The following is a 14,985-nucleotide window of genomic DNA, read 5'->3' on the forward strand; positions in this document are numbered from 1 at the left end:
GCAAATTGATCAGCGTAGTGAAAAATCACAAATATGTTAGAATGATTTAACGTGCGGCGAAAATTGTTCGTTTGCAAATTCGGACGACAATCTAAAACTCTTCCTACACTACATTTTATAAGGATGTTTCCACGAGCAATGCATTACACGTGATGTTTTCTGATTGGTGTTTCTACTGCTGAATAACTCTGTGCATTATGTAAAATGCAACAAAATTCCTCTTCTTTTGCGTAATACTTATGCCTAAAAATTTTCCTCTTTGAAATACTTTAAACCGGCAATTTTAGCCGTACGCCAATTGTTTCAAAGTGTTTTGTGGATTTCATATACTCTGATCAATTTGCGCAGGGAAATGTTTTTTTTTTCGTTTGGAAATTGGTTCACTGTTACCACATTCGTAAACACTGTTTTGTTTAAGATCATCACGATCTCGAGCACATATCTTAAAATAACCAGAACTAAAATTTTGGCTTGACAAGTTCAGCAGATAAGACGCTAGGGCTTTGCCTGTAGGGAAAGACACTTTTGGACCAATCTGCGTACTGTACACCACATGAAGATTACTTCGAACCAAGTTTTTAATTTTGTTTCTTTGGAAATTATTTCCCTTGGTTGGAAGCAAGGAGAGGATGTGAGTTAATTGTTTTTTTTTTTTTTCAAGCGACTTGAAATATAAATAAGTAATAATGCAAAATATTGCTTTTAACAAATTGAAAGTTAAGTTTCCTTCTGAAACTATTCACGTATTGGGAATAAGAGTTACTTGAAATGCGTAATTGAAAGTTCCACTGAACATCGCTTCTTTTTCGCAGAATTTCACAGCTTTTTCAGCTTGAAATATAATTAGAATGAATGCCCTCTGATACCTTTTATCTGAACCTTGTAGTAAAGATTTTAATCAAACAAAATAGCTTATTTTATACATTTCGACTTGGAAAATGATATTTAGTTTCATTAATATTTTGATGAATGGCAACTACTTGGTAAACAAAGTTTTTTCACTTTAAATCCATTGAAGTTGATTTTCCGTTGATCTTTCATTTACTATATTAAGTTTGTAAAGTTTTCCCATGCTGATGATCGTGTAAAAACAAAGAAGCAATGTTTAAATCCCTAGCCTAGGGTATTAAAAATTATTACCGTCACATTTCACAAACTTCAAAGGAATCTCACAATAGCATTAAAAATTGGATAGTTTGTCAATTTTTCTACTTTGTAACATTAAAACAAAACAAGTTGCAATAAAATGAAACTGACTATTTTTCTTTTAGCCTCGATAACGTGACCATGTTTTCCGTGGATCCGGGGTCCCCAAAGTGGGTGCCTGGCCGCGGTACCCTGGGGTGCCACCAAGTACCTATCGTATCGATATATATGCATGCGTATATATATTAGAGAGAGACTGGGGTGCCGTGAGAAATTTCTTACTCTTCAAAGGGTCCCCGAGGTCGAAAAATGTGGGAACCCCTGCCGTAGATGATATGTTTCTAGTTTTGGGGTTGCAATAATTACGGTTTGCTCGTGTACAATAGTTCATTAAAAAAAAAAACTATCTCGTATTTAATTATTTCATTTTTGACTCGTTTCTAAAATCTTCCACTGTTCGTTAAACAGTTATTTTAAGGTCGTTCACTGCATAGAAATTCCGAGCCAAGATTTGTGCCAGCTGATCTTTTTCTTAAACATGTACACTAGGGTGTCCCGTCCATATATGAGAAAAACAAAAATTTGAGCTACACTATCACAAGAGGTGTCAAAATTTGCGAAATTTTTCACAGATCACGAAAAAGGTAAAAAAAATGGAATTGCGTGTCATCTTGAGGGCTCTACCGCTCTTTGAAGGTTTGCATATTTTACATTTTTGACAGACCTAAACGATATGATTTAAAAAATACAAAAATAAAGTTTAGAAAGCATTTTATTTAAGAAACTAATGAAACAAAGCACAAGAAAACAAAATAAACAAACTACAGTTTATAAATAATGACAAAAGTTTAGAATTTAAACTTATTTTTGTGTCCAAAATTTGTCATTTCTGTGCGAGATTGCAACCTGGTTCTAACGAAGCCATCTCTAGAAGTAGCGTTAGTAACACTTTGTGAAGCCTGTGTTATTAGTTTAACACATCTTTCCACATATTGTGAGTGGCAAGGAAAGTCAACGATTTCCAAGCTATTATCTTTTGCCATAATTTGAAGGTTCTCGTTAGAAGTATGTCGAAGAACCGGTGGTGCTGTAACCTGACACTCTTGCCAGACAATTATTTCCGTATAATCTTTAGCAGAGAAGTTAATTTTTGGTGTTTTAAATATTCTGCGTTTAGTGCTACTTTCAGCCTCTCTAGCTTTTTTTTATTCTTCGTAATGCTAACTCCCGAATGTGCTCCCTATCATCAAACAACATACTGACCAGCAGGTTTTCTGATTGCGCAAAAAAGCATTTCTTTCGATAACAGAATACACAACAGATTTCAAGTTTTCGGGTAAAAATCGAGAGTACACAATCATTTGAAAAAGATGTTTGGCTGCTTCCTTAAAAGATGACTTTTGCTTGATTAAGAACCAAACTGGAGCGTACACTTTAACCACGTAGTTAACAAGTAATCGCAAATTTTCTGTTGGATTAAGAGTACTTACATAAAGTCTGAGTATACGATTAGCAGAAGTAAGCCATCTCGAGTGCGCCATTTTTCCAGGTTGGCGATTTGCCAGCTCAGGACTACAGAAACCAGTTGATACAGCTTGACAAATCTCATAAAGATATTTTTGATCCGTGCTTAGTTCATCAACCACATTTTTCGGCAAATTAGGCAAATTACCATCTACCGCGCAAAAAGACAATCATTTTATTTTCACAACCAGCTAACTGTTTTCCAATAGGTCCGGAATATTCTTTAGGACCCAAAGTGCAACCATCTAAGGTCAAGAATAAATGACGAAGGGGTAATTCGTTGGCATGAAGCATACACACACACCATTGCAATGGTCTTTCCAAATACTCCTCTAAATATTGAATCACGCCACCCTTCCAACCGGTGTTTATTGCAGTTCCGTCACATCCAACGCAAATCACGTCTTCTAAATTCAAGCATTGACCTCCTAATAGAGCTGTAATCGAAGTTAGAATTGCCTTTGCAGTGCCACGACTTGGCGTTGTGTGTCCCAAATAAAGTGATCCGGGTTCTGCTAAAATTGAGATGTGCTCTTCTAAAATTTTTTTGCGATGGTAACGAGCTCCTATTTTCTCATTTATCAGAGTCTTGTCTTTACGTCCATCAAAGTAAATGCTTTTTATAACAATACTTCCAATATCTTTGGAAGCTTCTTTCCGAGCTTTAGCTACAGCTCTGTGGATTTTGTTTTTATCAACAACTAGAGTTAAATCTTCTTTTGAAACCAAGCCGACATCAGCTAAAACTGCAGAAGCAACAGCAGCAGCAGATCGCGTCGACAAACCGTATCTATCACAGACCTTAGCAACTGTTGGCAAGATCAGTGTATTCCTATTTGTCGTTGAAGTTGATGGTGTCCCTGTAGAGGCCGTATTCGTCTCTGTTATGGGATATGTTTCTGGAGAAAATTCACGCATCGAATCGTCATCAAAATTTGCTTAGACAGACTCGTTATTTACAGTAGAAGACTTTTTTGCTGCCCTTTCAAGTTTTCTCAGCTGTTGTTTCATTAATCTAGCTGTTTCTTTCTTATCGACACCTCTTATCACCATTTTCCTGTCATTTCTTTGATCCAACAAGAAACTTCTCTCATTGATGGGAACTTTTTTAGGTTTTAAACACGAACAAGACTCAAATACAGGGCACTTACAAGCCGCAACGTCGAAGAGCTTCTCAGATGACTCTAAAAAGCACTTCAGTTTATTTTCAAAACTATCACTTCGTTTGCTTCTGGATTATCGTTTCAAATTGACGTACTTTTCGAAATAAAACTTTGATAATTGAATTACTCGTTCCTTAGTTACGATTGGAATTGAAGCTTTTGTCCAAATACTGTTGATTTTTTCAGAAACAATTGTATATATATCTGAACTGGAAGGGTCCTTTCCATTATGCATACATTTCTGTTCGCTCCTGACAAGTAAAATAAATTTTATGACGTCTTTTACAGTAGGTAGCTGCCGATCATCAAGTTCCTTGTAGGGTCCCAGTATAGCACAAGTAGTCCCACTACGTCTCGAACTCATTACTTAAAACTAACAGAATCGGCATATAACACTAACAATTGCAACTGTACTTTTATAGCATTAAAATTACTTTGGCTACGAAGAAAACACCCGTGAGTCAGGCCAAGAAAGCCCTCGAAACAAGTAAAAGGAACTAGCAAGTTGAAACCAAACAAAGTCGAAGTCGTCAGTAACATATTGTTGCATGCAAATCGAGGCGTGGCGCCAAGCTTCGTGGACGATTCTACTGCGGAAATAGGGGTTATTCCCATATAGGCATTTACAGCAGTAATCACCATACGTTTTTTTTTTTCCTGTTCGTGTTGATATTACGAATCACGATCCTTTTATTTCAGCTGTCGAGCTTTTATTTCACAGTAAATTTATAACTTTATTCACAGTACTTCTTTTTCAGTTGCCATAAAAATGACAATTTTTCAAAACTTTGACGATCGGTAGAGCCCTGAAGATATAGTTTTATTCTATTTTTTAAATTATTTTTGTAATTTACGATCGATTTCGCAAGTTTTGAGGGGTCTTGCATTAAGAAAAACGGAAAAAAAAATTTTCGGGACACCCTAATGTACACTGTTAGAGATAGGCCAGCTGCCAAAAGATAGAGCAGGGTATCTATGGGTTGATAACCTCTTTTACAAAAGGAAGTTCACGTTTTTGCTAGAAAGGGTTAATGTCATGCTTTTGTTCATGAAAATTGATATTATGCACAAATTGAACATTTACAGCCAATCTCTAAATCGCCGACCGGTTATAAATTTTCAAATAAATGATCAGTATGTATAAAAATTTGAGTTAACCAGTTATTTTAAACACTTTGCAGCAAAAAAAGTTTAAAACCACTAATAGGTGTCATTCCATAGTATTCATTGGCATGGACGGGACACTTCACAGCCAGTTTTCGAAACCTTTTTGTTTTTTTCATATTGAAAATAACAATTAAGAGTTAAATACAGTTGAATTTCACAGTAGAGCTATACAAATATTTCAAAATAGGGCCGTGGAAATTTCTCGTACGTAACTGAAAACTGTGGAATCACCCTTAAATTATTTATAGATTTATTTTTTCATTTCCTACTAATCAATTCCACAGGTAACTAACTCACTGACATTTTCGAAGCAAAACTATAAGCATTTTGTCACATTCCACGCAAAATATACGTCATTAAAGAAGTACAGTCCTCTGGTTTCTTGTTCTTTCTGAGCTGAATTCAATGATGTAATTTAAAAACTTCGTCGACATTTCAAATTTACTTTCCACTTTAATGCATCAAAAGGTATAGGCGAAACAGGAGAGACACCTTATAACTGTTTTTAACAAACCTGCTAAAATGTAGGTGAGTCTTCAATTGAAAGTTCATTGCTGAACAACGCTTTTTTTTCAAATGTACCCCAAATTTTTAAAGCAATATAAATATAAGGGTGGGTCACTGTCCTATGGTGAAAAGGTTACTGATTTTATCGGGCACAGCATGAAAAAGGATGCCAAATGATGTTGTGAGGTTAAATATAAAATTTTTCTTTCTTGACCTAAATAGGAATTGTTGGTTTTTGGTTGAAACAGTCTTATTATGGAGTCTGAAGTAAGTGCTCTTTCGGTGCTTTGGCCTTTTTTTCTGAGATCAGTCACACCTTCGTTGTTGGTTAGAAGCTTCCTGGCATTAGTGATTTCGATGACGAAATAAGACGAGAGTTTTGGAACAGAATTGTATCAACGAATTTCAGAGCAGTGCCATAATTTTTTTTTGCAGATCACGATTTTGTTTCGTGATTTTTAAAACTCCAAAAGTTTTAAAAAACAATTTTACTTTTCCTCTTTAAAGACATAATTCGTCAAATTAAGATTTTGACATCACTTTTATTTTTCAGCCACTTACAAGTGAAATGTGTGGTTTTACGTCATGTTGGAGAAGCTCGTAATAACAATATCAATGGTTACCATTGTTCTCAAAGGGGAAAGAGGATAACCCCAGAACTTCACGTGAGTAAAGATAATTTGTTACAAATTTTGAAGAATGCATATAATTACTACACGGAATACATATTTCCTGAATTCGTTAGCAGTTTACCAATGTAGAGAGAACTACAATTAATGTAACTTGTACAGAATGTGATATTGCTATAATTATTGTGCACTTCAGAATTTCCGAATTGCAATGTAACATATATTCAACTTTTTAAAAGAATGAATAACCGCTAAAGTAGCGTTTATCAGTCGGATACATTTCATTATCTATACATGAGCTAACATTTTGACTGCGCAACTCGAAAATGTTAACTGCCTGTCCTTGCATAAATATCAAAAACCTTCTGTAGTTGGGGGGGAAACCTAACCTGGCAGAAGGCTACGCGCATCCTAATCACAGTACTTAGACGATTCCAGGTTAGGTTTGCCCCAACTATGGTAAGTTGAACAGGACGTCAACTTATGATAGTTATAAAAGTTTCCGCCCAAGTAATCCATAAGTTTGCAACAAAACATTCAGTTGCTAGAAAATCAAGTTCAATGGATCTCCAAGTTTTTGACATAACAAAGCAGTTTAAATTTGTAGTCATCTCTTTTGAGTAAGTATTTAAGTAAAAAATGTCTTTTTAACTCTGATTAAATTTACAGTTTTTTCATTTCGAAAATTGTGTTAACTTTTCAAATACTTTTTGTAAGAACTAATCACCATAAGCACAAATAACTTTCGGAAAAAGTATCAAAATGTAAAAATATATCGAGGTTTTAAACCAAAAAACAGACAACTGGAAACTATTTTACGGGAAACTACTTGACTAATCTGCTCGTTCCTGAATATTTTTTGAAAAAGGTATCTTTCAGGTTGCATGGAATTCGGATGTCGATAGCTGGTGGCATGAAGAAATGGCTGTTGCACCTGTTACTTGTGAACCAGAATGGGTTGAAGCAGAACACCCACTTTTTATTCTTTACACCAGGTAAAAACTGTGCATTGCGGAATTTATCTTGAGAGATTTGAAATTTTTTACATCCAGTTTCGAAAATGTTTTCAAAAAAGTTCCTTTTTTAATGTTTTTTCATCAAAAGATTCTTAAAATATTTCCATGCAATATCTTCTAGCGGCTCTACTGGCAAGCCAAAAGGTGTAGTCCACTCTACTGCGGGATACATGTTGTACGCAGCCACCACATTTCAACTCGTATTCGCCCATAAATCAAAAGATGTATACTTTTGCACGGCGGATATTGGTTGGATAACTGGTCACACGTACGGTGTCTACGGTCCCTTGCTTCAAGGAGCTACAAGCGTTTTGGTAAGGTTTCAAAAATGTTCTGTTAAATGCTGGGTAAGGTCACATTTAGGGTTTGTAAAAGGACATTACAGTTAGAAATGACAAATTTTCATTATTACAGCGGGTAAATGCTATGATTGAAATGAGGAATGCCACATTTGATCAACGCAACACTTGTTTGACAAGAGATTGCCACCTAGGTCGTAAAAACCAGCCCCTTGTGTCTCCTTACTCTAATTACATTTGCAATTCAGAAGTATGTTAACACACCCCAAGCAGTCCAAGAAACAAGGTATTAGCTTAATAACTGAACTGATACATTAGCCACATTTATGTACAAGTATGTGAAAAGGTCATGGGAAAATTCACCAAGGCTTAGTGACAAAGGAGCATCGATCTCTGAAATGGGCGACTTTTTTCTTTTCGTTTTTCGCATCCTGGTTCACTGAGTTTTAGGTAGTTTTGTTTGAGTTACTTCAGAAGAAAATAGGAGTTACATTGACAGCAAAAACTTTCAAAATTGACCTGAATTAAAAATCACGCAAATACCTTTGTGCTGAGAATTAGAAGAAAATAGTTTAACGTTTATGTGCTCAAATCTTCAGGAAACTGCAAACGTGTTTCGAGGTTAGAAAGAATCCCTTTATCAATAGAAAAGTAAGCCTATGGATGAAAAGACATCCGAAAAACAATTGCTTTATTCCGGGCGTCGTTTCATTCCCAAGTTAACTTTTTCCTTGAAAAAGGGGTTCCTTGTAACCCCAAAACTCGTCTGAAGTTTCTTGCAAATTTGTGCACATTAACGTTGAATTATTTTCTTTTGCTCCTGGAATATTAAAACAGTCGCTTAGGCCCTGATCGTTGCTACATAGTGAAAAAAAAAAAATGTTTTTAGATGCACATTAGACAATTCAAAGGGCAAGGAAACTGTAAACGTTTCTTTTTTACATAAATAACTGATGCGTAAAACCTTTAATTATAGTTAATTCAGTAGTTAATTTATTCAGTTTTCTCAACGATTGGAAAGCTCATCCTACCAAATTGGTTAAGTATAGTAAAAGCTATTAAAATAGAAAACATTTTTATCTATAATTCTGACATAGTGACTAAACTTTCACACTAAAACACCTAACTAAAAACACCCAACCCTAAATTTATAAATCACAGGGATATCCACCTGAAGGACAAATATTAGAAGTTATTTACCTATATAGGTGATATTTGTCATTTAGTAATTCCATAGTTCGTGTTCGAATAGAGCGGTCGATTAACACTACTTCACCGTGGATTTACCAGATGCGTGTTTAAAGTTATCGGTTAGCCGATCGCATATGCAAACATTCTATGGACACTAACCGCACCAACCACTGACATCATCAAACGTCATGAAGTCAACAGCGGTATTTATCGAGAACTTTATTCGAAGGCGACGATGTGTTCTTTGAATAAACCCAAACGTACCCTTACAATAGGGACGCAGTTATAAAACTAAATATTGGACTAGTTGTTAGTAAATGAACCAAAAATATTTAAATAAACTGTTTGATAGACTCTGTGCTAGAAATATTTGGAGATTAAATGTTGCTTTTCAGTTTCAGGGAATTCCTACGTATCCCGATCCAGGAAGATACTGGGCTGTTATTGAGCGCTACAATGTTAGTAAATTCTACACAGCTCCGACTGCAATTCGAACACTAATGAAATATGGAGATTCTTATGTTAAAAAGTAAGTTTTACTGGAAATTTTAACGATGAAATAGAAACGAATATAAATTGTTACTCCCACTCCAACTTAGTACAGTACTAGATGAATAGTAAAGTGTAGGTAAAAGCTCCAAATTTTTTACATATGAAGGTTTTTGAAGTTGCAAAGAGTTAAAGCTCACTGTTATTTAAGTTTCGTTAGCATTTAAATAGAAGAAAACCCACGATCACGTTGGTTTTACTTTTTTTTTCTTTTGTCAAATCAATTCGCAAAGCTGGAGCTTGAATATGCCATTTTGGGGTGACTTAATAAATTTACCAAAGAGGTAAAACATTTTAACTGTGCGCGGACCTCATTGGACTGGTCAGTGCTCATATCCTACGTAAGCGGTAGCGGTTGTACCGCTTTCAGAGGGTATTACACAGAGAATGTGAATCCCCGTATAGGTTATTTGATTTGCGATTTGCTCCACGCGTAAAATATGTGTGGGCTAACGATTTATTGACAAAACTAGAGGACCCGACAGACGTTGTTCTGTTCAAACTTTGTAAATTGAAAAGTTAAAAAAATTCAATAAACTACCAAGTGTTTGAACCGTTTTATTGAAAAAAAAAATAAGTAAAAAGAAAAGGTTTTAAGCTGCTTGGTGTTAGAATGCGCATATTTGTTACAACTTGATTTATCTAATGCCCACTGGGCAGTTGTTTTATTAACTATTTTCTCTCGTACTTGATGATTTGTTCCTTCAGCTATACGCAAAGGATAAAAAGCGTCCTCAGAGATTAAGTGTAAAAAGCTAACTACCTATCTAGAACAAACGGTAAATCCCGCTGCAACATCTCCCGTATGAAAAAGAATAAAACAATCAAAAAGATGTCGTTTATAAAAAATGATAAAGGTTAGAACAATTCTCTGAATAAGGAAAAATCACTCATTCCCGCCCCCCTTCTCCCGATGTAAAATAAGCACATTCTTCAACTAAAATATCTAAAAACTCTTTAAAAACGAAAAGCAATTCTTTTCAATTTGAAATAATTCGATAAATAAACAAAAAATACAATAAATTACATTAACAATAGCTTTAAAACGAAAACAAATAATCACACAACTCTATTGTTTATAGCCAAAGTCGCCAAGCCACTACGTTACTGTAATCCAGCCGATCAGTGAACGAAGCCAACTCCAACCGATTAGCGGTCCGATCTTTTGAACGAAAACTTTTTAAACTTCATACATTGCCTAGTTTGTTCTTTCCACCAAAAATAAAGATCTTCCACTGCACAGATCTTTTGTGTACAGAACTACCCTGTTGTAATTCATCTGGACGAAAATAAAATTTGTTTTGTCTTTAAATTCCATCATGTTTTCCTTTAATAATGTACTGATTAGTTAGATAATCCTTAAAGTATTCTTGACATTGGTGCCAAAACTCAGATGGATTTCAGCCGAGAAACAAATGTTGCTAGATACGGTACTTTTCGACCATTTGGTTAGGAAAACCTAAAGCACCAATCTGATCATATGGTTCAACTAGGACGACAGAACACACGTTTTGCGTGAACCTTCCACTACTTTACTTTAAAATGTGTCACAGGACCTAAAATCGTTGTTTTCAAGAGAAATGCAGGCTTCACTCTCTGTCTTATCGATTCTCAGTTGACATATCAACAGCAGGAAATTTCATTACAACACGCAGAGCTGGCTTTTTTATTGTCCTTTGGCAACGGGTTAAATATTTATTTCAGTTCTCGCTCAACAATTGATTAAAATAGATATTAACCATTTGGGAGATATAGCTATCCAATGTTTAAATTAATTAACAAAAAAGTTTCCGATTCGATCCATCGCGCTTCAAAACCATGCTTGCCACAACTTAATTACACACAAAAAATTTGATCAAAATCGGTCCAGCAGTTTAAAAGCCTTATGGTGACAAACGTCCGCACAGAAGATTTTTATATATTAAGACATTTAACAAAACTTCAGGACCAGATTCAAAATTTCGACAAGCGTTAACCAATGACCACAGATGTCTTAACTAAATTCAACCTCAGAAATTGTCACCAAGGACTTCCACTAGTTAGTACACGGTTGCTGATAATTTTTTTTTTAATTTGAAAACAGAATAGTTCGTAACTTTGTTCGCTTTGGAACAAATTACACTGCGACGTACTGAGCGTTATGTACATAAGCTAATTAGAATTGTCATTTATGCAATCCTGCTTTTGATTGCATAAATAACAAAGTTTTATGAGAAAAATGCAGCAATCTCGAACCTGGCTCAAATGCAGATTTAATTCAAAACTTCTGTTTTTTTGTGAAAAATTCATGAAACAAACAAAATGTGCAGCTTATCTTTAAGCTCTGTAATGGTAAAACTGATTTGTTACAGATATAATTTGAATTCACTAGAAGTTTTGGGATCAGTTGGAGAGCCAATAAATCCTGAAGCCTGGCAGTGGTATTACAGAGTAGTTGGAGGAGGAAACTGTGCAATCGTAGATACATTCTGGCAATCTGAAACTGTAAGAAACGTTTTACTTACACGATTTCTCTTTCTTAACAGAACTTGTTTGAAGAACTATGCTATATTTTCTTCTGAATTTGCTTTTTTAAACGTCAAATCTCGAATACTGTCAAATCCCGTTTTAGCGAAGTCCGTTGCAGGGAAAATTCTCTTTAGTGAAAACTTTTTGAGTCTCTGAACGCAAATTACCGAAGAACAATGTCGACATTTGTTACATAAGAATAACGAGATTTCGTTTCAGACTTGAACTTCGTTAAAACGGGATTTGATATAAAATTGAAAGTGATCCTATGTTATCTAACAGTTGGCATTTAGTTGTTCAAAATTAAGTATTTTCATTGTTTTATTGTCGCCGTATTTGTTCCGTTTGTTTTTCGAGAATGTTTCTTTATTCAATTCAGTAGATTTTTTTTACAAATCCTATCTTTTTTTTTTTGCCTAACCGCTATTTGTTGGTACTGCGTAGCAAACGCTTGGCAGTATTTTAGATACCCTTCTGTGCAATAGTTTACTTATTCATAGAAGATCTGGCTCAAGACACTGAAAAAAATAAGAATGTAAAATTAAAATTTCCTAAGATTGATGGGATTAAATGCCAAGAACCGTGTTGATTGCAATTGAAACTATTACATCCAACTCTACATTCGATCCTTTGACATAGAATTTGTTGAACTTTTTCGAAAGCAATAGGTTTTCGTGAAAAAGAAAAATAGCTTTTTCCGTTAAAACTCGTAAAACACTCGATCGCAATGCAGTTAAAACAAAGAAAGTTTTAAATCCATTAAGGACTAAATAGAAGTCTTAACCCCTGTCAATCTTGAACCAAGCCAACTCAAGAGGATGATATTGTTGGTTTCCCAGAAAAAGTTTGTTTTCAAAATTCAAGTTTTCAAATGCTATTTATTGAAAGTTTCAATTTGGTATTGGGACCAGCAATGCTGCAAATGGAAAAACATTCAGGGGAACGCACCTTTTTGTTAGATCAAAAAAGGTCAGCCCAGATAACTTAACCAGATTCAGTTTTAAAAAGCAAACATTCTTTTTTATATGGTTTCAAACTAATTTACGTTAAATCTCCCCATCCCACACCCGCCCATTGCTTCGCCAACTAAAACACTGAGAATGAGTAAAACTTTTTTCGAGATACTTTAAATATTACCATATGTTACTGACGAACTTCGGCTGCTAACCTGGTCTTACTGTGTGAAAACTATTCGAAACTTCTTCATTAAATGTGTCCTTCGAGTATTTTTTGTCAACTAAATGACTTTTTGACGCTCTGGTGCTATAATCTCTGGTTTAGCTACTAGAAAAAATTAAATAAGTTCGTCCAAAACTAGATAAGCCTACTTTTCTGGATGCCAATATCGAATTCAAACTCTCATTTCTCTCAATTTGGTTAGGCTTTTAATTAATTCAAATATATTTGTTAACAGTTAAATCGGACAGTTTTTTAAAGAATTTCATTTGTGCTTAAATATTATTTATTATAAAAAAGTTACCAAAATTAATTTTCTTAAGCAGTTGAACGTGGTGTTTCCGTGAGCTCCACCAAAAAATTACTGATCCATTTCTCGATTACCAATGTTTTTCAGTTTTAAATGTAAAATCGGACTTTAATCAGCAGTGATAATCAGGGGGGGGGGAGAGAAAATGGGTAACAGGACGAGTTGAAATTGAATCAAGAATGTTTGTTTTACACAATCTCACTTTAATTTTTTTGAAAGTTACTTTCAATTTTGCAATAAACTTTTGTGACATTGCAAATTACTGCCCCGGATAACACCCGTGCTAGGGACGCCACCTGTATATCTAAAGTAAAGATTTGGTGCTTTGTATTAATACAGTGAACACAAAAATCATCGAGACGAAAATTATAGAATATTTTATAATGTAGGTTTTACAAGTCTTAAAAAACTTGTCTTCAAAAAACATCGCTACAAAGAGACAATCTAATCAATCGATTCGTGGAAAGTTTTCAGTATCTGATTTTAAAGTCGCTGAACTAGTAGATAAGCAGACGTTCACCCATTGAATAACCCTATTAACTAAAATGACTTTCTAAAACGATAAAAAAAATAAACTTTTCATGGCCGTCTCAAATAAGCAACTGCTGGTTGGTAAACGTTTATGCCAGAATAATGTTCTTTTGATTTAAACATATAAGCAACCGTAAACATTAAGATTAGAAAGGGCAAGCCCACAACTTTGGAGGAAATTATAAGTCTGTGAAACGTACTTTAATTTTGGTCATATTCAATTTTGCATTACGATAAATTTTTGCCCTATACTATTGAAATCAATAAGAGAACGGAACGACTTCATTTAGTGTAAAATTATGTTATTCCCCCCCCCCCTAACTCTTACCCTCTAAGGTTTTCCGTTTCGGAAATAATTAAGATTTGTAAAGTATCTGATTATATCAGTAATGTGTTGTCCGCGGAATGCTATTTTGAGACAAATCTTATGTAAACTTCATTATTGTATTATTTCATGAACTTAACGCCACGTAGTTCTGTAGATTAATCTTTATTTGTGTAAAATAAAGGAAGCATTGCAATGAGGGAAAAGTTTTCACTCGAATTTTTGCTTGGATTTCTGTTTTTCTCCCTCCCCCCAAATGTTAATTCGTTTTTTTTTTAACACGTTCGTTATAGTCTAAGACCCCACTAGGCTATACCTATTCTCATAGAGTTTCCAAAACGGTTACCATAGATGAAGAGTAAAAGTTGTGAATAAAACACGGAAGTATGAATTTCCACCTTTTTCACGAGAACTAATCAGGGTTGCCAGGGGTTGAAAGGTGCCTACAATGAGTAATTTACCTTCATCGAGTTTCCGAAAATCGTTATCGTAAATGAAGAGTAAAAGATGGAAATAAAACGCTAAACTAAGATTGCCTACCTTTTTCGTCTCCCTAATCAGAGTTGACAGGGAATGAAAGTTATTCAATGAGGGAGATAAATTACCCCTCATCGAGTTTCCGGAAATGGTTTTCATAAATGAAGAGTAAAAGCTGTATAGAAAACGCTGAAGTAAGGTTTCCTACCTTATTCCGGTCCATAACCAGGGTTGCCAGGGGCTAAAAGGTGCCCAAAATGAGTAATTTATCCTCATCGAGTTTCCACTTAAGTTATATTTAAAAAATGTAGGTAAAAATATTACTAAACTGATGGTATAGGGTTGCCTAAGCAAAACTGCTCCAATCATATGGTTACCACTATTCAAAGTTTCAATATTGATGCCTCTAACAACGGCAATCTATGATTGGAGCACTTTTGCTTAGGCAACCACCCTATACCATTGGT

General features: G+C 34.8%; 1 protein-coding gene across 1 annotated transcript in view; it reads left to right on the forward strand.

Moving 5' to 3' along the window:
* LOC129217363 (acetyl-coenzyme A synthetase, cytoplasmic-like) overlaps positions 1–14,985 on the forward strand; it is a 51,170-nt gene that overhangs the window by 19,266 nt on the left and 16,919 nt on the right. Inside the window, 5 exon segments of the mRNA XM_054851650.1 lie at positions 6,061–6,172; positions 7,016–7,131; positions 7,274–7,466; positions 9,038–9,171; positions 11,543–11,675. Of these exon segments, the coding sequence (XP_054707625.1) occupies positions 6,061–6,172; positions 7,016–7,131; positions 7,274–7,466; positions 9,038–9,171; positions 11,543–11,675 (688 nt within the window).

The sequence above is a fragment of the Uloborus diversus genome, chromosome 2 (assembly GCF_026930045.1).
Source record: "Uloborus diversus isolate 005 chromosome 2, Udiv.v.3.1, whole genome shotgun sequence".
NCBI classification, from domain to species: Eukaryota; Metazoa; Arthropoda; class Arachnida; order Araneae; family Uloboridae; genus Uloborus; species Uloborus diversus.